This window comes from Carlito syrichta, unplaced genomic scaffold (genome assembly GCF_000164805.1).
Source record: "Carlito syrichta isolate Samal-C Ts95f unplaced genomic scaffold, Tarsius_syrichta-2.0.1 Scaffold288153, whole genome shotgun sequence".
In the NCBI taxonomy this organism is placed as follows: domain Eukaryota; kingdom Metazoa; phylum Chordata; class Mammalia; order Primates; family Tarsiidae; genus Carlito; species Carlito syrichta.
The window spans coordinates 320,714-342,431 of NW_007232249.1; the positions used below are offsets into that span (position 1 = coordinate 320,714).

General features: G+C 54.6%; 1 protein-coding gene across 4 annotated transcripts in view; it reads left to right on the forward strand.

The window, feature by feature from the left end:
- Window positions 1–21,718, forward strand: part of CACNA2D2 (calcium voltage-gated channel auxiliary subunit alpha2delta 2) — a 139,036-nt gene that overhangs the window by 99,390 nt on the left and 17,928 nt on the right. For all 4 annotated transcript variants that reach the window (XM_008053401.1, XM_008053403.1, XM_008053402.2 and 1 more), the window contains exons 4-8: window positions 8,001–8,060; window positions 14,725–14,769; window positions 17,964–18,105; window positions 21,197–21,328; window positions 21,513–21,570. In XM_008053401.1, coding sequence (XP_008051592.1) covers window positions 8,001–8,060; window positions 14,725–14,769; window positions 17,964–18,105; window positions 21,197–21,328; window positions 21,513–21,570 — 437 coding nt within the window. The remainder of the gene's footprint in view (window positions 1–8,000; window positions 8,061–14,724; window positions 14,770–17,963; window positions 18,106–21,196; window positions 21,329–21,512; window positions 21,571–21,718) is intronic.

Consider the following 21,718-nt stretch of genomic DNA (forward strand, 5'->3'; position numbering starts at 1 on the left):
GCTCACAGCCTTCTTCCTCTTGATCTGAAAATGTCTACTTTTTGGTAACCTATCAGTAGTAAGAGAGAGTGGGTTTTTTTAAGTTACCTTTCTGGCAGAATACAACATAGCAACTGTCCTTGGGAGCATAGGATGTTTTGAGAAATTCTGTCTGGTCTGAAATTCCAGCCTCTGGGTTACTGTGTTTCCCAACCCTGGTTGTTCACAGTCTTGCCCTCCCCATCTCCACTGCAGGCTGCCCCTCATTTCTTCATATTTTTCCTGGGAAATTAAAACACAAGCTGCCCCTTCCAGTCTGACTGAGGGGTGCAGGAATTGATAACGAAGCCCATGATGCCCACAGGGAGCGAGCAAGCCCAAGCCCAGAGTGGATCAGCGGCTACCTGCTGCAGAGGGAAACCACAACTCGAATGAGTTTTTCCCTGTTACATGTATTCTGACCTTTTTTAAAAGAAAAAAATCCATTTTACTAATTTTTTTATCAACTCGTGGAGGACGTGTGCAGCCGGTGAGGGAAAAGGTCAGGGAGCCTGTCGCTCCCAACGACATGACGGCCTTCCCCTGCGGGGCCCTCTGTGCCAGGAATGTTTGTTATTTTCCTCATAGTCTTTGGTTGCTGGAATTTGGTCTGGGGTTTGAGTGTTTGTTTTTATCGCTCTGGTGGTTGGTTTTATCTTTAAGCCGGAAGCACGGTTAATACAAAAGAGTAGGTATTAGCCTTAAGATGTGCTATGGGACAGGAGCCAAGTGTGCAGATGCAGCAAGAGGTGAAAGAAAGGGCCTCACGGAATGAGCAAAGCTAAGTACCCATCCTGCCCTAGGAGGCTGGTGTCGGTGAAGCCCTGGCCTAGGAAAGCACAGCCACTGGTGTGTCTCGTGCTGTGCATGTCATGGTTCCTGCTCAGCCCACGCTGCCCACCCTGGTGCACTTCTCTTCGTTCCTCAGAACCCAGCAAAATGGGGGGTTGGGGCAGGACCTGCCCTTAGAAGGTTGTAGTGAGTGAGATTGTGCCCATGAAGCTCTGAGAGCACGGTGTGCTGCAGAGGGCCGCCGTCATACAAGAGGCAGCCATTGCTCATGTCGCAGCCCTGTCTGTCCACAAGTATGCCTCCCCCAGACCAGTTGTGCAAGAATGAGGCACAGTGAGGCTTCTCCTGGCCCTGGACTGGAGGTACCTGCCTGGAGCAGGAGGTGAATAGACAGACAAATGCCCACTCAGGTCCAAGGCAGCATGAAAGAGAGACTCACAGGGCCAAGACCACACCCCTGCCTGCACTTCTACCCTTACTGTCAGCCCTGGGGCTCCAGCTCCCTCCTTGCTGAGCTGCATCTTGCTTCATTATTATGCAGATATTTTAATTATGCAGATATGTTTTAGACAGTTTTAAATATGTATATTATTTACTCATTAGACCATAACAGCTCTGGAAATTGGAAATCTGTATTTAGTATCTATCCATGCACAATACAGAGCTAATACAGGGCCCACAGGTGGGGAGGGAAGAAAGTGACAATGGCAGCCATGCTGGTCTAGGCAGGGGCTGCTGGGCACCCTGATGCTCACCAATTCCCACAGCCTGGACCCAGTAACACCAAGGCTGGGGGGTGGATAGTACCTGGGAGGCCAATTGCTGATCCCCTCTTCTGGAGGAAGGGCAAAGGGACTACTTTGGGGACTGGGGGTCAGCTAAACCCAGCCAGGCCCCACCTGACCAGGCCTGGATCCTTCCCGGGACAGTCACCATCAACACTTTTGGGCTTTGACATCAGGCAAACCTGGGTTTGATGCCTCTTCACCACTTCTTTGTCAGGGTCCTGGGGCAGTGGCACTAATGCTCAGAGCCTTAGTCCCTCAGCTATAAAAAGAGGGGAACAAAAGAATCTACTCTGCGACTTTGGGAGGCTGAGGAGAGTGGATTGCCTGAGCCCGCGGGTTCGAGACCTGCCTGGGCAGCAAGACCTCATCTCTACAATAAATCAAAAATTAGCCGGGCGTGGTAGTGCATGCCTGTAATTCCGGCTACTCGGAAGGCTGAAGGATCGCCGGAGCCCAGCAGATCGAGGCTGCGGTGGCCGGGAGCGGCCACTGCACTCCAGTCTGGGCGACCGAGTGAGACTCCAACTCAAAAAAAAAAAAAAAGAATCTACTAGTTAGGTGTCCTCCTGGACTGGGAGAAGGCCCAGTCCCTCACCTAGCATTGGATTAGCACCACTGTTGGTGAAGCCCTGGCCTAGGGTGGGTGCTGAACCATGTCTGGTGTTATGCTACCATTGCTGCTTTTCCTGTGGCCCTCGGCTACATTCTCAGGGCATCTGCCTGGTGCTAGAACTTTGCTTTGGGCACACTACCCCCGGCCGGCACCCCACAGCTCCCGCTCCATCACAGTTTCTGCCTGGCTCAGCCCCTAGTGTCTCAGCTCTCAACATCCTGCACCCCCGGGTTCAGGGCCTTTTATTCTAAGCCTCTCACATCCCCTAGGAAGCTTGAGTAGCTATAACTAATGAAAACCAAAAAACGCTTATAATCTTTCCCTCTGGGCTGTATAGAAAAGTCCTGTTTGATGGACAGTTGCTCCCCAGGCCCTCTTGGGCTGCCAGCACTGGGCTGGGGGGCTCCCAGGTGAGGGAGTGGTAAGAAGAGGAGGCTAAGGAGAAGTGGAGAGCACCCAGCCTGGGAGGAGGAGCAGACCCTCTAATAGGGTGGGAGTACCAAAGAGTTCCAGCCCTCCTTCACCCAAGCGCCTCCCCTCCCAACATGCAAGGGGGTCTTACCCCCCAGTTGTCCTTTGAGGGGCACCCATGATGGCCCCAGGTCCCTTGTCTCGGCATTGTCTGTCAGCTCTGCAGCAACTGAAAGATGTTTATCATAGTGAAATTTGAAGGCATCAAATTTGTGGAGGGGTTGCTCCCCAAGAGAGCATTGTCCCTAGCCCAGTGTACTGCCAGTCCTCTTTCTTGCCTTTTCCTGTAAGAACAGTTCCCGGAGCTGAGGGAAATTGATTGTTAAGTGAAACTCCCTGATAATTGCCTCCGAAATGCCCGCTGCTATCATGATGGACTTAGCTGTGAGCAGCACCACTCGGCAGTCCCACTGCAGTTTCATCCAATGCCCTGGCCATGACGGGGACATCATGGGCCAGGCAAGACACCATTGGAGACTTCATAGCAACTGCATCCCTTTAGGCAGCCCTCACCCCCCACCCCAGGATGTGGTACAGAAAAGAGGCTCAGAAAGCTTAAACTACACACCTGAGTTCACACAGTCAGACTCAAGCCCAGGCCTCTACGTAGGTCCAGAGACACCCTGACCTTGATTCAGCCGACATTCATTGTAAATCTACTATATGCCCAGGGCCAGGTTACTGTAAATTCAACAGCCACCAGACACTGCCTCACCAAGCCCCGTGCTCAAGGGGGAAAGCAGACTCAGTAGAGTGTTCTCTGAGTGCTGTGATGGGAAGAGGTAGGGGCTTGGCAGGGGTCAGGGAGTAGACCAGGCTAGAGGAGACTGGGAAGGGTGCCTAGGGAGGGAACAGCCTGTGCAGGGGTCATAGCAGGAGAACCAGAGACTGCAGGCGGCTCCAGGAGCAGAGTCCTGCATCTGAGCAGGGAGCCACTCCCAGAAGGACAGGCACTCGGGGTCCGACTAGGAATGGAGCACATCTCCCCTGGACAGGCAGGTAGGTGCCTAGAGACCGAACCAGGCTGGGACCCCAGCTTTTGCCATGCCCTGCTGGTCATGCTAGTAGGTTCTCCCCTTATCTCTGGGCCTCGGTTTCTTTCTCCATCCTGCCTGCCCCCAGGCCATCAGGAGGACCCAGAAGAGGTAGAAGGGAAGTGCTAGGAGGATGAATCTTGGGGCAGGGAGGGCATGGTCTCCCTGCCATCTCTGAGTAGGCCTGACTATTGTGGGCTCTTTGGGGACAGGAGCCCAAGGTCTGAATGCTCCGACTAGGCCAGGCAGGTAGAGCTAAACTTGGAGATCCCTGCCTCAGGACATGCCCTGCATGGCAGAGGGGAGGGGAAGCCTCTGGAGAGCAAAAGGAAGCTTCCAGAGGAGGTGACACAGTCTGAAAGGATTGACCAGGCAGAAAGAGCAGATGACAGAGGAAGGCCCAGAGATGGGCAAGTGCCAGCAAGACAAACCTCAGGGCCTGACCACCTGTGTACAGCTGCTGGGGGTTGGAGAAAGGAGGCTGCCAGGAGCCTAACCACTCTCTGAAGGGGTACAGTTACTATCTCCAATTTAGAGGCAGGGGTGATGCCACTGCTCAAGGAAACCAGACTCTGAACCCAGGCCGGGGCTGGAGGGCTTCTGGGTCCTCCCCATTTGCAAACTGGAGGGTGGTCCCAGTCCTCTCATCCTCAGGCCTGATGGGACCTCAGGCGGCCACAGCCTGTCCACTCCACCCATTGGCTGTCTCGGCCCTTCCTCCAACCCCCCCACCCCCATCAGGCCTGCCTGTTTAGCAGTTTTTACACGTCCAGTGCCCAGGGATGGACTGATTGATCTGTAACACCGAAAAAATAATAATGGCTTGATCGTTACTGAGGATTAAAAGTAATCCTTTTGCTGTGGCTATTGCGATTCCGTTATTCACGAGTCAGTAGACTGACCTGGACCTTTGAAACCATGGGACTCCATGAGCTCAAGGAGGCTGAGGGCTGGGGCCCTCCCTCTCTGGGTCTCCTTTGTCCTGTCTGCCAAATTAGGAAGTCAGAAGGACCTGTAGCCCCCATGTTTTGGGGGCCTGTGTATCACAGGGTCAGAGCTAAGTCCTGAGAGGGGAAAGCAGCTGGCACCCTCTGTCCATGGGTGGAGGTAGGAGCAGGAGAGGACAGTTCCTCAGGGCCTTGGCCTGAGTTCCTCAGGGCCTTGGCCTTGGCCTCACTAGTGTCAGTTTTGGTGTCTGCAGCCCCATCTATCCTGTGGCTTTTCTGTACCAAGAGACCCAACCTGGTTCCCATACTTTGCCCCAACCTCAGCCCCTGGGAAGGCCTGTGGCCTCAGCAGAGCCCACTTTGAGGAAGATTTGGGGTCCCTGGGAAGGTAATGGACCACCATGTAGGGAAAGGGGGGGGGCACAGTGATTGACCAAGGCTTACCTCTCAAAGACTGTCTCCCTGGACTTTACAGATTCTGCAGGCTGAATGCTAGACTTGGTACCCAGTGCATCATAGGTGCTCAGTTAACATTAGTGACAGGCATTGCTAACTGCACATGTCACACAATAGCATCCTCTGCCACTAAAAGGGGAGGTGGAGAGGGAGTCGAAGTTTCAAAAGCTTTAGGATACAGTATTCAAAAGCTTTTGGATACAGTGTTCACTATTTGAGAAATGAGGACACCTGAAGCCCAATCCCCACCAGTATGCATTATGTCCATGTAACAAATATGCATTTGTACCCCCTGAATCTAAAATAAAACATAAAAGCCGGGCTCGGTGGCTCAGCCTGTAATCCCGCGCCTTTGGGAGGCTGAGGTGAGTGGATTGCCTGAGCCCACGGGTTCGAGACCCACCTGGGCAGCGAGACCTCATCTCTACAATAAATGAAAAAATCAGCCGGGCGTGGTAGCACGTGCCTGTAATTCCGGCTACTCGGAAGGCTGAGGTGGAAGGATCGCCGGAGCCCAGCAGGTCGAGGCTGCGGTGGCCGGGAGCGGTCACTGCACTCCAGTCTGGGCGACCGAGTGAGACTCCAACTCAAAAAAAAATAAAAATAAAAAAAAAAATAAAGTAAAGCATAAAAATTTTAAAATGATATCCTTTGCACAAAGGCACTGCAAGCTTGTGAACTGGAGGCCTTGTCCGTCCCAGGGGTTGAGGTTAGTGTGGGGAACATTTGTGGTTTGGGCCAAGAAGAGGCCCCAGGATAGAAAAGAAAGGACAAAAGTCAGGCACACGTGTGCCCTACTGAGCCTCAAGAAGTCTTGGCCTTTTATATATAGTGCATAGTAAGCTACTGAAGGGTTTGGGGGGGACAGCCACATAATCAGATCTACATTTTGAGATAAGGCTCCAGGTGTTGTGTGGAGAATAGACGAAGAGGACAAGAGAAGATGCAGGGTCCAGGGGCAGGACGAAGCTTGAGCTGGGGGGTGAACAGCAGGTGGTTTGAGTGACATCAAGGATGACATGTAAGAAGCAGAGGTTCCAGGGTGGGTGGGCGTGTTCCAAGAGTGGGGGTGCCATGAACTCAGGTGTGTCTGAAAAGCTGGTTTCCCACATCCCAATTCCCATTTTTTTTTTTTTTTTTTTCTTCCCGAGTTGGAGTCTCATTCCATCACCCAGGCTGGAGTACAGTAGCATGTTCATGACCACCCCAGCGTTGACCTGCTGGGCTCCGGCGATCCTTTCGCCTCAGCCTTCCAAGTAGCCAGAACTACAGGCGTGTGCTACCATGCTCAGCTAATTTTTGATTTATTGTAAAGGTCTCGCCAAGTTGCCAGGGCTGGTCTCAAACCTGTGGGCTCAGGCAATCCACTTGCCTCGGCCTCCCGAAGTACTGGGATTACAGGCTGAGCCACCGAGCCTGGCCCCCATTTTCTTCAAAGGGGCAACTGTCAGGTTGTATTAGAACTTCCCCTGTGGGGCCCACATGCCACATCAAACCTGGATCGGTGGGTGGGAGTGAGGTGTCCCGAATACTAAGGGGGCTGGGGCCTTCCCCATAGGGCTGTAGGCCTAGAGGCAGGACCCTTCTGCTCCCCCCATGGGATGGGATGGGGCAGGAATGAGAGACCAGAGCCACCTGCCTCACTGGGTATAGTGGACCCTACAGGGGTGGCCTTTGGACCTTGGTCATGGGCTGAACATGGCAAATGTGGTGGTGAGGGCTGGGCCAGACTCACCGTGTGACCTTGGGCAGGCTGCTCGCTGTCTCTGTGCCTGACTGTCTTCAACTGAGGAGGGCCATCAGGGCCCCATTGTCAGGCATGTTGTGAATGGTAACAGGTGCACATGTGTCACTGCGTGGGGGAGGACTTGGCATGAAGTAGGTGGCCAGTTCATGGTGGTGGTTGTCAATTATGATTAACCAGATATCAATCCTCTCAGCTGTGCAGGAGGCCCCAGAGGGCCAGACTCAGTTATATCCTTGGGAGCCCCAAGACATCCTGAAGGGACAGGATCCATAGGAAGTGCCAACTAAGAACCTCTAGGTGGCCCAGGTTCAGGCCCAGAGAATGGCTGGGCCTTACTGCCTTCTCCATCAAGCCTTCCGTGATGTCTCAAGTTCCCATAGTACTGAGCTTCTTGTACCTCAAACTCCTCCTGCCCTGTCATTCTGCCCAGTTATGTGTCTGTGATCTCCAAGAGGCAGGACTGGGCCTGCCTTGTCTCCACAAGCCGGCGTAGTCTGGCACTGAGCATGCCCAGTGGCAGGTGTGGGATGTACAAACACACAGCTGTGCTTTGAGGGGTGTTCTGCTTACAGGCACAGGGGCTTCACTGGAGGAGGTTCCTGTGAACAGAGGGTTCAGGAGCCCCATGAGAAAGGACTTGGGAAGCCTGGGAATGGGACAGGGGGTCCAGGTGGGCAGAGAGGGGCTGTGGGCTCCTCTTGCTGGGCCCTGGGCAGGCTGGAGGAAGGAGCATTGGCAAGGCAAGGCACTCTGTGACTCGTAGCAGATCCTTGTTGCCTAGGAAGGAGTAACATTAGTTTGTAGGGACTAGAGTGGCACTGGGTCTTGGCCCAGTCTTGAATCCCCTGCCATGCTCTGAGCAGGAGATGTTGCTGGGCTGAAATACAGGGAGTCCTATGGAGATGCCACAGGAGTCACTTTGTGCAGGCTTCACCTTTCCTGTGGCAGGGAGGTGTCCACATAGCAAGCTGGGGAACATTTAGGGCTGAGGAATCTCAGAGTCTAGTAGGATGAGGGGAAGGGAGTCCCTGGACAAACCTAGCCTCAGGGAGTGCTAAGGATGGAGCAGTTTTGGGGTAGGCATGGGCAGGCAGCCTCCCTCAGCCTCTGACCTCCCTGTGCTCTGTCCCTCAGAGATTGGCTGACGCTGCAGAGAACTTCCAGAAAGCCCACCGCTGGCAGGACAACATCAAGGTAAGAACCCCTGCACCCTCCCCAGCACCCAGGGCATCCTACCCCTGGATGTGAATGTGGGGGAGGGGAAGAGAAGTCACACTAGAGGGTCACTGAGGGGTTCATGGAGTATAGCTGGAAACCATTGTCCAACATTCAGCAAATATTCCAGGCACCCCCTCAGTGCTGGAGCACACAGTGAAATATGAGCCCCCATTTCACTCCAGAGGAGTCGTGGCGTTGCCCATGAGCAGACAAGCTGCTCTAAAGTGTTCCCAAAGGAGGTGCCCAGATTCTTGGAAAGCTCCTGGGTCAAAGAGTTCTTTTAACTTCAGAGTTTGTCAGAGACTTTAATACAGTGATTCGGAAGAGATTCTGGGAAAAGGGGACTGTATCCTCTTCACAAAACAGGAGGGAGGCTCTCAGGCTGGGCTTAGGGGACCAGGCTGCCACAGTCACAAAAGCCTCTCCTTTCACCATAAGAGCTCAAAAGGGGTTCAGACACTTTGAACTGGAGGTGCAAGGAGCTAAGGGCAGAGGGCCTAGGGTGAGAGAGGGAGAGGAGCCTCACCAACCCTCAGCTTCCAGCCTGGGGTGCCCTTGCCAGATCCTTGCTGTGGTGGATTTTGCATGAGACTGGATACCCCTGCCTCCTTCCCATCAGGATTTCCGACTTCTCCTGGAAAGACTCAGGGAAACCCCAGTACCAAGGATGACAGAACCCTCAGGGACCAGACCAGTTGGCAGGGCTCCTTGTATCCCCCACAGCTGCTCAGGCATCTGGACTGTGCCTCCTGGTGATCTTGTGCTAAATATGGGAGGGGCGGTGTGATGCTTGGCAGACCCTTAACTCACTCCAGCTCTGGGCCAGGTACATCTACTTGAAGAAGCAGGTGGGGTTATTATCTCTGAGGTACTGAGTGGTTAGACCTATCTGGTGTTACCTGTTGGATTCAGAGCCAGCTGTCAGGTACTGGGGTTTCAGACCTATGATACAGGCCCCTAAACCTGCTCCTCCTCCCCAGTCTCAGTCCCCCAGGATACCCTAAGCCTAAGCCCCCTTGCCCATACCATGGCATTCTTCCTTTGTTCCTGGTAGGTGTTGGATACTGCCCTCAGGAAGTTCATATGGGGCTGGGGATGACAAATGACTTTTAAGGTAAAGAATGAGCTAGTGATTCCCTCAACCAATCCCTTCTCTCCCTCCCTTACCCCAGTGCCTCTAGGTCGCAGTCCCTGTGGGACCCAGACAAGAGCTTCAATGTCCCCATTTGGCAAAGGACTGGCTGGTGTTGGTGCCACCTGTCCACACCTGAGGCTAAGTGAGTGCTAAGGCCTACATGGTGTGGATGCATCTCTGGGCAGACCAGTCCATAGGCCCTGGGTGCTTCTGTCCTGAGATGAAGCAGTAAAGGGCTCTTGCTGGTACCCTTTCCCCTGCTTGACCTGAAGTGCCCCCAGCTGCGGGTGTGGCCACAGGCAGTGCAGATCATAGGGCCAGCTGGGCCCAGCCTTGTTTGCCTGATGCTTACCACCCTCTTCTCCCAGTTTATGAGTGAGCCTGCCTCCCTGTCTACATCACATAAGGTGGGGTGGTAGTCACTTCCCTCCTTCCTGGCTACAGGGTCACAGCTCTTCTCAGGAATCACTGCTACTGTGCAGCTGCCAGACTGGATGGCGTCAGTGCTAATGGTGGACCCATGAGCCATACACCAGTTGCCTATGCCCGGGCTGCCAGGGAGAGCTGGCAGCAGCAACTGCATTCAGGGTTATCCATGCCAGGGGGTACAGGGACTTGACCCTTGCAGACATACCACCCATCTCTAAAACCACATCCTTCCCAATGATCTTCAGGAGGGGACAGACAAGAAGCCATGGTCCTTCCAACTCAGGAGAGGCACCTGGCCTGTGCTACAATTCCAGCCTCGAACTCAGGCCTTTTACCTAAGGCAGGTCTTTTCCTCGGACTGCCATTACTCCATCTTTCAAAAGGGCAAAGCCTCCCTCCCAGTATTTGTTTAAGACTCCCCTTTCGGGTCCCAACCTTAGGATTGGCTCCCACTGCCCGCAGCACAGGCACCTTTGGTGCCTCCATCACAGGCAGTTCCCTTTGCCAGTGGCCCCAGGCCAATGCCCCAACTCTCTGCCCCACTCATGGCTCCTCCGGGCCAGGAGCAGTTGGGTCTGAGTCGGAATTGTCCGCCTCCTGTCCATGCGTGCAGCTGGGTGCCCTGTTGACAGTGTGACCAGGAATAGCCTTACCTCTGAGACGGGGAGGATGGCACCCAGAAGTTCTGGGCACAGAGGAGATGCTTGGCCCATGTGGCCAGACTGGAATCCACTGTATCAGTAGGGTGTAGCCCTCCCTGTCAACAGCATACAGTAGGTTACATGCAAACCTCTGAAGAACAAACAATGGCATACTTAATCCATATACAAACAGCCCCCACTGACACCAGCCCACACACTTGGGGCACCCTAGAGACTGCAGGGTCAGAGATGAAACAAGAGATCAAGAGGGCACTGTCTGGATATAAAACCTCCCATCCCCCTTCCTAGTCCCCAGCCATGACCTTATACACTTGACCATAGCAGGGGCAGGGAACCTGTAGCCACGGCCCTGCCCAGCCCAGACTCTTGGACACTAGGGATACTATGGCCTGATTAGCAGGCAGCACCTCACATGGCCCCCATAGATGGGCAGCAGGTGCTTTGATGCCCATAACATTTAGGGTAGATGAAGATAGGCCACCTGCCGGACCGTGCCTGGCGCCAACACCACACTATGCCAGCATTGTATGCCACCTAAACTGCCACCAGGGAGGAGCTGGGTCAGGGCATGGGTGGGGGAGGGAGGAGAGGCGATTGGCCCCGGGACCTCAGTGCCAACACCAGGGCCTGCAGGAAACAAAGCCATGCCCTGGGAGTTGAATAGAGGAAACTGTCCTACTCTGAGTAGTGTGATGGGGAAGACACAGCTCTGCCCTGGGAACTCCAATGGGGTTTGGGAGTAGCTCTGTCTGGGGAATCTAGGGGAAGGCTGTGAGGGCTGGGCCAAGCTGGAAGAGCCAGCTGGACAGGACAGGTGGCCTTCCCGGCCTGAGGGTCTGACCCAGCCATAGGACCCACTGCCTGCCTCTGCCAAGCCAGCGACAGACGGCTCTCTCAGAAAATAGTCCTCTTGGCCGAGCTAAGCTGGCAGTAGGCCAGGGCAGGAAGGCCCAGCATCTTCACTGGTACGGCGGGTGGCTGGCCTGGACCCTGCACAGGCGGCTGGTGGGCAGGCGGCAGTCATGTCTGGCCAGGCCTTGGCAGCTGCCTTCCAAACACCAAATATGGATGGCAGCTGCCATTCACCGTGGTCATTGCATGCTCACTTCCTCACCCTGTTCCCTAACGGCCAATACCCCTGGTACCCTCTCTTGATTGTGGATCCTGCTAAAGAGAATGTGTGGGCCCCCCCACCCCACTCCCACCTGTCTTCTGTGTATGTAGGTCCACATGGGAGGTGTGTGTGAGCTCAGAGGGGGTGATACCCCACCCATGCCCAGTTTGAGCAAAATAGCCCCTAAAATATCAGGTGACAGAGATGTTAGGGGAGTGGACCTCAGATATTAAGGGTACCCATTTCCCCCAACCCAGGGCTTCTTTTCCATACTCAGCCTGTCTTCTGGGGTGTGGAATTGCAAACACAAAGAGGCCCACCCATGGGGAGAGTTAGCCATACTCCCTGGGGAGGTCCAGCTTCCTGTCCTGTTAACACCCTCAGAGAAGGCTTATCATCCTGGTTTTACAAATGGGGAAATTGAGACTCAGAGGTAAAGCCTCATGGAGGCTGCATGACTTGAGTAGGCACCCTTGCCTCATTGGCAAGACAGGGGTGACCCCTGTAAGTCCTCATGGGGCCACTGGGACAAGCCTATAGAAGCCTTTGCAGCTCAGCCTCAGTCCTCACTCATTGCTCAGGATCCCAGAGCTCACGTGTCCAGGACCCTATGCCAAGGCCCTGCACTCAATCATTAGATAGTGCTACCTTCTTGTTGCGTAACCCAGGATGTGGGTCATTAATGGTAGGCATTCAAACATCATGCAGGCCAAAAGCAGACAGAGGTCAGAATTTGAACCCCGGACCCTATGCCAAGGCCCTGTACTCAGTCACTAAATAGTGCTACTTCTTTGTTGCTTAACTCAGGAGGTGGGTCATTAATGGTAGGCATTCGGGCATCATGCAGGCCAAAGCAGACAGAGGTCTTCCCAGGGACCCTCCCATCCTGACCCTAATGGCCCCATCCTGCCACACACCCCTGGGTCTATATCACATCAAGCATAGCAGTCATAGTTATATTTACTATACATTTTCACATGTGCAGCCTTGCCCACCACTGTCCCATGCTCCTCTCTGCCAAGGGTGGGGCATGGCCTGGCCTGCCTCAAGGTGGGAAAGGTCAGGTAGAGTCCTGCTCATGTGTATCCAAGCCCTGGGGCGCAGGAAAAGCACACAGATTCCTGAGCATCACCTGGAGTCTTCAGGGGGCTGGAAATCCTCCTGTATGACATGTCTACCTATGTCCCTGATGCTGCCCACATCTGGTGCTCCACTGAGACCATGAAACCATAGAACAAATAGAGAAACAGAGCCATTGGAGGAGCTGGAGGGGGGGCCTCAGTGAATGACAGGGTACCCCAGGGATGACCCAAGGGCAGGCTGGACCCAACCACAGCCTGTGAGGGGATCCCCGGGCTCCTGGAGGCCTGAGAGTGACCGGCCTCTACCCGTGCCCTTCCCTGTCCTTGCAGAATGTTTGCCTAAAAAGTGGGTGAGTGAAGCCCCAGGTTGTAATCTGTAGTCCTCCCACTGCACCCGCCTGTTTTCATTACGGAGGGAAAGAGCATCAGAGCTGTGTTTATAACCCCCTTTTAGATAACAAATCACATTTTCTTTTCGCCAGCGAGTGTGTTGAATTGATATTTTTTCCCCTCAGTTTAATGGGTTGGTGTGTTCAGGAATGATCTTCATCAACCGAAACTCCTTATTGTGTTTGATGTAATGTCAGCTTTCATGATGCTCTTCGGTCGTAGTCGGGCACAAGGAAAGGCCAAGCACCCAGGAGCTTGGGTCCCTGCCCCAGCCCCCACCCCAGGCCCACCTGGGCTCCAGCCTTCCTGGATTGGTGGGTGGGTGGGAGGTGTGAATGAGGTCAGAGATGAGTTGGGAGGGCAGGTTGGAGTCAGGGTGTGGAGCCTTTCTTCTCCTTGCCCTACTAGCATCTGACTGATGGAGTCACAGTGCTGTCGGGAGAAAGCTCCAGACTCTGGGAACTGTCAAGTAGCCTTGGGTCTTACATTCCTCAGAGGCTGTGGTCTTGCCCAAGCACGGTGCCAAGCATGCAGTGTTCCAGAATGCCTAGATTAAGCCTACATGTCCAGCCAGTGGCCTGTACCTTCCTAGACCCCTGATGGGAGACAGGCTAGGACTGTTCCCTGAAGTAGTTCCCCGTACTCACTGCCTCAAGCCCTGGCCACAGACCCAGCACCTGAGAAGTCACCACAGCCAAGCCCCTTCCTGGAATCATAAGGAATTTGAGGCTCAGAGAGGGAAAGGTCTAGCCCTAGGGTCACACAGTGAGTGGGCCCCAGCCAGGCCTTGGGAAGGGACTGACCATGGCGATGCCCACCCTTCGTGGAGTGAGTGCTAGCTCCATGCTTGCTGCTTTACAGCCAGGCCCCTAGGAGCAGGCTTGGTCACTACCCCTGTTTGCAGACCACAAAGAAGCCTTGAGTGAGTGAGGGCCTGCCAGGGCCACATCACAGGATTTTGCTATACAAAACAGGGCTGAGGAGCACTTGGGGAGGGTAACTTGGACAGCAGCTCGGTCCCAAGTCCTGGCCTGAAAGCTCATGGGGGCGGAGTGTAGCAGCCCATCCTGAGTGGGTGGCACTTGCTGACACCATGCTCACCTTCTGGCGGCCTCTGTCAGCCACGCTCGGTTCTGATTAAAGATCATTAAACATGAAATTAGCCCATTTGTGTTACGGGTCCCCAGGGCGCCTGGTGATTATGACGCACAGATGGCCAAGAATCCAGGCGGTGGGCAAGCAGGCACGGGCCAGGGATGGATGGGGCAGACAGGGCGGGTGAGGGCCGAGAGGCAGGCTCGAGGGCTGGGCTTTGTTTTCTCCCGCTCCTGTTGTGTAAACCCCCTTGCATTTCACAACAAATCACAGATAATTAATAAGTACATGCCTGTAATGAGCAGGCTTTTTAATAGAAGAAATTGGAAGATGCGGCGTCACTCTTGCCCAGACGCCCCTCTATTTTTCCATCTTCCTCACTTCCCAGTACTGCCTCAGCCAACCTCTCTGCATTCGGGCTGGCTATGACCCTGCCTCTCAATGGGGCTGCTGTCCCCTGAGTCAGGGAGTCCTAGGGGATTCCATCCCAGGGGTACTGCATCATCCTGGAACCTATTAGGAGCCTCTGAGGACAGGCCTGGCTGGGAGTGGGGGTGAGGCACTCCCAGCACTGACCCATCTAGTCCTTCCTGGAGGGCAACTCTGGATGGGGAAGGGGCAGTCTCTGTTCCAGAGGAATCTGAGGGGGCCACCCAGACCTTGGGGCTGGGGTTCTGCCTGTGTCTCAGAAGACCCTGAGCTGTGAGTGCTGAGGCCTCTCTCTCCCTACCAGGAGGAAGACATCATGTACTATGACGCCAAGGCTGATGCTGAGCTGGTGAGTACCCCCATTTATGCTGGGGATGGGGGTAGCTGCCAGAGGTATACCCCCTCTCTGGGCCTTGGTGGCCTCAGCTGTTAAAAGGGTGTTAAGCTTCAGTCCTAGGGATTCTAAACTCAACCCTGCAGAGTTGTGGTAACACAGGCCCTACTGTCCCTGTCCCACAAGTCTGGTCCCTCTGGGGCTGTGCCTCTGTGGTCACTAAAAGGCTAGGCTTCACTGCAGTGTGGGGCAGGCCTAGCACTTGGGCCTCTCCCAACAAGGCAGTTCGAGTCTTAGCATCAAGAGGGGCTCTCTGAGTGTGATGAGGGTAGGGGAGACGGAGAGCTGCTGGGGAGGTCTTCCTGGACATGGGCAAGTGCAAACAGGACCCAGTGTCACCTAGGTATATTTCCAGATCAGTGCAGGCTCCCTGTACTGAGCACTCCACAGCCTGACCCCATGATCAGAGCTTGGCTCAGCAGGAGCCACCCATTTCAGAAGTGGTGGTACTGGGACTGACCAAAGAGCCCAGAGCCATACTGCTCTTCTGCCTTCATGTCATTCAGAGGCTTAAGTCTGCTTGGGCTGCTCTGAGTCTGCTTGAGGTCCCTGTTACCAGACGACTCATGTGAACAATGTATGACCAATTGGGGGGAGGTAGCTACAAAGAAGACAAGAGTGTCCAAGGGTGCAGGGCACTTAGAGGAGACAGTATTTGGTGAAGTTGTCAAGGCCCAAGTCTCTCTGCCTGATGTCAAGACAATAGTTAGACCGGACTGTTCCTGCTAAAAACAGAGGTGTCACAGCAACAGACTATGGGGGTCCCACCTGTGCTGCCTGGTGCAGAAGGCCTAAGATCCAGTCTTCCTCTCCCAGACCTATGGGCTTGAGGAGTTTCCTGGATCAAGTGGGAGGTACCCAATGACACCAGGAAGTAGAAAACCTGGAAAGAATCCCTGTGCAGGCTCCATGGTACGAGGCTGGCCTGGGAGAGCCTTAGGGAGGGCAGAGGGCCCAGGAAGAAGGGAGGTGGGCTCAAGCAGGTGTGCTTCCCCTTGGCTGAGCTCCGTGGCTCCCAGAGAAGTTGCTAAAATTAAAGCTGGAATCTGAAATTCAAATGAAGAGCAAACCTTTAATTAGACCCTGAATCTAATTCCTTACCCCCCTCAGCAGCGGGCTGCAATTTTAGCAATCAGTGCATTAAATATAAACCAGAAGACTGTGGTTGCCCACCATACAGAGCCCCTGACTGAGGGATGGCAGTGAGGAGCTCCTCGTCCAACTTGTATCCAGCCCCCTACCAGGATATTCTGAAGTCCCTGCTCCTAGCAGCCCCTAGCTATATCCAAGACCCCAACTCCTGGCTCTAAATCACTGACTCCCTACCCGCAGCCCTTTGGACATCTGCTGGGGGCCCAGCAAGGAAGATTCACTCCAAGGCCAGGCCAGTTAGGGTCAGTTAGACCAAAAGCCCAGCGTAGCCTGGCCAGGCCCCAATATAAATAACGGTACACATGCATTTTTCAACTCTCCCGCTTGTTGTGTTGTTTTGTTTTTTTAATCTTTGCCAGAGGTACAGTTAGAGATCTTTCTAGACCATTTACTTTTAAATTACCAGCCAGAAGGTGGGGGTGGGGGAAAGAAAAGGAAGGAAAAAGTTCGCCAGCTGATAGCTTATCAGAATGGAATCCAAATGTCACATTAGTTGGGAAAGTTGGGAGATTAAATTTTCCAGCGCCCTTCATCTGCTGCTGACATTTCGGGGGCTTTCTTCTCCTGCGTCTCCCCCTCCTCCAAGTGGAACGTGAGTGGTACACGCCTCAGGGGCAGCAGGCTCCCCACTCTGGCCTTGATGTTTGGTGGCTGCCTGCCTGGCTCCAGCCAGTACCCAAGGGCTTTTGAGGGTCCTGCTTGAGTGTGCCAGGAGAGGACAGAGGGGTCGCATTTTGGGTGAGGACAATGGGAGGGCAGCAGACACCTTGGATTCTGCTGTGCAAAACCCGCCCTTGAAGAGATGCAAAGGGTGTCTCGGCAGTCCCTTCAGAGTCGTGCCATGGGGTGTGCAGAGCTCATCTGGCTAGGTGGAGAGGCACTGTCGCCCTTTCCCCAGGCAAAACAGCCTGGGCAGATGCCTAGAGGCAGGGGTACAGGGAGAGGTGTGCCCAGGACACAGTGAGCATTGGAGTCAGCGTCCCATGAAGCCCTGGGAGACAGAAAATGAGCTAAGCCCGGTTTGAGGGGGCTCGCAGGGGTCTTGAGGGGCAGTGAGGGAGCGTGTAGAGGGCTACCAGGGCATGAATTCCCCCAGCTCTGCCCCCTACCCTGCCTCACTCTCCATCTCTCCTTCACCTCCCCAGTTTTCCTTCCCCTCTCACCTTCACTCTCTATCACCCTCTTCCCTCCCCCATTGCACACCTGCACCCAAGTCTGCCCTCCCACCCCGCTTGGCTGCGGCATCAACACTGTAGTCACAGACCCACTCCTGCCAGACTGTGGTGGTGGGTGGGGGCACACGGCGCATGCCCAGCCTGCCTGGCCGAGAGATGCCGTAATTGGCACCTGTCAGGCAGCTGCGGCTCATTTTAGAAAATCAACGGGGGCCCTTTCAGTCCTGCTGCTAGCAGGCGCTGCAAGCCCTCCCTCTGGAGGTCAGCAGCTCTCAATGCTAGCCCCGAGCCCAGCCCAGTTTTCCCCAGGTTAGCCCCCCACCCCAGCTCTGACCCTAGAGCTGCCATGCTGCAGGGGGTGGTGCCCCTGGGGCCCTCTCCCTGATGCCAGAGGAGCTCCATGCAGGGGATGAGCAGAGCCCAGTAGGGGGTGTGGGGGTGCAGAACTCCTAAGAGGGGCTGCCAAGTCTTCTCTGCACAAGGCACGTCCTTGTAAGTAGAAGTCTGGAGCTCACTCCTAGCTGGCTCCAAGATTTGCCTCCTTTGCTAATTGGTTTTCAAGAATGTGGGAAGGAGTTGGTTTGGTTTTGGTGAGGATGGTGGATGGGGTGGGCAGGGGGAGGTGGGAGTCACAGACCTCTTGGGTGAAGGGTCCATACCCCCTGTGTCTCTCTATGTCTCTGACTGCAGTAGTGTCTGTTTTTGAGATGCCCCTATCTCCTGGACTCTGGCCCTTGCTGCCCCTACTTGCAGGTCTGTTCAACTCCACTCATCATTTTCCAGCCCTGACATTGCTGGGGTGGTGGGAATGCCTTTCTGCAGGACGACCCTGAGAGTGAGGATATGGAAAGGGGATCTAAGGCCAGCACCCTAAGGCTGGACTTCATCGAGGACCCAAACTTCAAGAACAAGGTCAACTATTCATACACGGCTGTGCAGATTCCCACAGACATCTACAAAGGCTGTGAGTGTGCAGAATGATCGGGACAGCCCTCCTCACCTGCCATAGGGGCAGACCCACTCCTAGGCATTCCTCGGTCCCTGGGGCCAGAAGGCCAGTGCCATCTACCTCCAGCCCCCTACACCTGAAGTCACACACGCTTACCTCAGACTCACCTACATGCAGGCATCAGCTACTCATAGGCAGAGCCTCACACTAACCCTCAGCAAGCTAAAGAACACTGAGCCTCCCACCCCTGTGCATGCAGGTCTCTTTCCTATGTGTCCACACGTGCCCACATGAATGTGTGTACACACATTGCTCCCATATGCTGGGCTGCATCCCCACTTGACCCTGATGAACTCCTCACCACCTTCGCCCATTCCCTGGCCCCATATAGGAGTGGTTGAGAAGCTACCACACATCAGGTGGACTCAGGCTAAAGGGACAAGGAGTAACTGTTCATTCACAGACTCCTATCCTAATACATTGCCTTCTTTCTCCTTGGCACAGAACCAAGGAAGTGGGGCAATGGTTTCCAGCCCAGAGCAACCAGGAGTTGGGGGTATGGGGGAGGAGGATTGGGAAGAGGGTGGTTGAAATTCCAAGTTCCAGGACAAGCAGCTTTGCACAATGGGGAAACCAGGTCACTATAGCTAGAAGGACTTGAGTCTGACATGAAGAGGGACTTCCTGAGGATCCTGGGAGGTATAGGGGGAGGAGGCCAAGAGTAAAACACTGGATGGGAAGCTCCAGCAGCAGGACTCAAAGCAGTGAGACCTGATGGTTCTGACAATTCTGTGAGTATCCTACAGATTCTGAGGATAGCCTCAGAATCCAAGCAACCCACTGAACTGGTACACAAAGCTACTACATTGGCTCCGGAATGTAGGGAATCCTCCAGAGTCATTAGGGAGGCCCTCTCCACCCTCGGGGTCATCTGGGCCTTCTGGGCAGCCTTAGGCAGGGGTGGGGAGATGCTCCCCCTGTTCCCCCACAGGCTGCCCGCAGGCCACCTGCCTGAGCCAGTCGAGGGGCACTATCACAGGCAGGCACGCTAATTAAAACAGGAGCCATACCGCCCTCCCCAGTCACCCCTCGCTACCCACACAAATTACATTTTATATGTTTTTTATTTACTGTGTCACTTTTAATTAAATCTGTAATCGCCTGCCTGAGGGGGCATGGTCCCCTTTCCCTACTCAGCGTGATCTGAGAGTATGTGCACGTGGGTGCGGGTATGTGCGCATGAGGCTGAGTAGCCTTTCCAGGCCTGGCAGAGCGTTTGCACAAGTGTGTCTTACAGTGAGTGTGTGTGTGTGTGTGTGTGTACACGCGTGCTCACAGATCCCTGCAGAGACAGCCCACTCAGAGCAGGGGTTTCCTCTTGGCTCTTGACTTGAGCCAGGAACACCCCTCTGCTGGCAGCTAGAGGGGCTTCCAGGACAGTCTTCTCTAAGTCTGTCATTGTACAGATGGAAAAACTGAGGCCCAGTAAGGGCTGGGACTTGCCAGCCAGACTCTCCCAGGACAGATAGTATTGTGTGAGATACTGGAGGGCCTGACTTCATTTTTTCCTTAAAGAGAAAAATAGAAATTGTTCAACTCACTAAGTTTCTATATTAGGAACAGGACCATAACATAGCGTTCAATAAGCAGAGCCAATGCTAGAAATGTGTTTTGTTTTCACATTATGGTCAGTTATGGGAAACCATGGAAACAGAGAAGGGCGGAGAGCAGAGGTGGGGGATTAGGCAGTAGACATGGCAGAGGCCCCACACTCTGAAGGAACAGAACCCAGAGGAGAGTGCCCAGGAGTGTGCCAGCACCTCCAGGCCTAGGGCAAAACCTTGAAAATTGTATATCACAGCTTTCGTCTGCCTTTGGATGGTGGTTTCTGTTTCTCACTTGAGGTGGCCCTTTGATAGGGATCATTGATGGTGGCTGGTCTCCACCTGGCAAAAAAGGGGGTGGAAGCAACTGGAGGGAGGAAATGATGGTCCCTGGGGGGAGCGGGAAGGTACAGAGGCCTGGCAGAAGCAGGTGTCCCACTCCTGCTGTTTTTCTCTGAGTGTCCTTGGTTAGGTTCACTGCACACATGAGAGCAAGTGCCCCACCCACGCATCAGGCAGTTTCAGACTGCCCTGGGTTAGGGATACTGCTTGAGCCATCCTGGGTCGCTGCTTAGACTGAAGGGTCCATGGGATGGAGTCTGTTCATCTGAGAGGAGCCTTGCTCTGTGAGTGTGTATAGGGGTAGGTCTGGTCAGGGGATCACACTTGTGCCACTGTAGGTTGGAGGAAAGGAAGGGTGGGTAACTAATGGTGAGAGGTTGTGAGCAGGACCCACTGGTGTCCTCTCTAGGTGCAGAGTGATGTGTAGGTATGAGCATGTGTGCCCTGTGCCCATAGTAGCTGCTGGGTTGCTGGGCAAGTGGGCTTGGGAATGAGGGGATCACACAGCTGGCTGCAAACACAGAGGTTAGATGCAAGTACACCTATTGGGAGTGTAGGATGCATGTGTGTGCATGTGGATATGCAAGTGCATGTGCCTATGTTGGAGCAGGATTGTGGCACCGCCCCTGCCCCTGCAAGAGCCCCCACCCCCCACCCCTGCCTGCTCCTGGCCCCATTTGATTAATCATGGAGCTGAGTGGCTTCCAGCTTATCAGGTACCTTAATAGCTGAATAATTCCAGCCCCATCAGCAGGCCCTTAATTGCTTTCTTGTGGCTGCAGCCTGGAGTGCATGCTGAGTGGGTGAGCTCCCAGGGGACCAGCTGCTAGCTCCAGGCAGCACGCTAGACCAGGTCCCACCTCATAGCTCCCTGCCATCTGGGAAGCCCTTCTCCAGGGGCCACAGCTGCCTGCCTGCGGGGCCTGGCGGAGGAGTAGGTTGAGCTATTCCTTCAGCAACTCGGGAGGGGGTAAGGACCAGGAAGTCTTCCTGGAGGAGCTGGTGCAGTCCCAGCTGGGCCCTGGGAAACAGGGAGACTCTGGATAAGCAGACAGCAGGTGAGACACTCTAAGTGGGGGACATAAGCATGAGTATTGTGGGAGGGGGTAAATTCAGCAGGGGACAGGCGCTCCCCACCCCAGCCTCCTGCTTCCCTCCAGCCACCGTCATCCTAAATGAGCTCAACTGGACAGAGGCCCTGGAGAACGTGTTCATCGAAAACCGCAGGCAAGACCCCACGCTGCTGTGGCAGGTCTTCGGCAGCGCCACGGGTGTCACTCGCTATTATCCAGGTAGGTGCTGGCCCATCTCCCCTGTCCACCAGTACCCTACCTTCCTCCATCCCCCAGCCCACCCACCCTGGGGGGCGTGGGGTGGGGTGACTGCCCTGATGGCTACAGTGGCCCAGCACTTCTGCAAAGCTTGCCTACCTGGATCAGGCCCTTCCCTGCCAGTCCTCTGTTTCTCCTCCTTCAGCCACCCCGTGGCGAGCCCCCAAGAAGATTGACCTGTATGATGTCCGAAGGAGACCCTGGTGAGTGAGAAAGGAGGGGCTGGGCAGGGACACCCCCTCAGCTCCCCATCTCTCCTGCCTGCTCCGCTCCCTCCTGATATCCAAGCCTCTGAGCAGGACGCAGCCAACTCTATCCAATTTTCATTTCACACATCGTTGCCACTGGAAA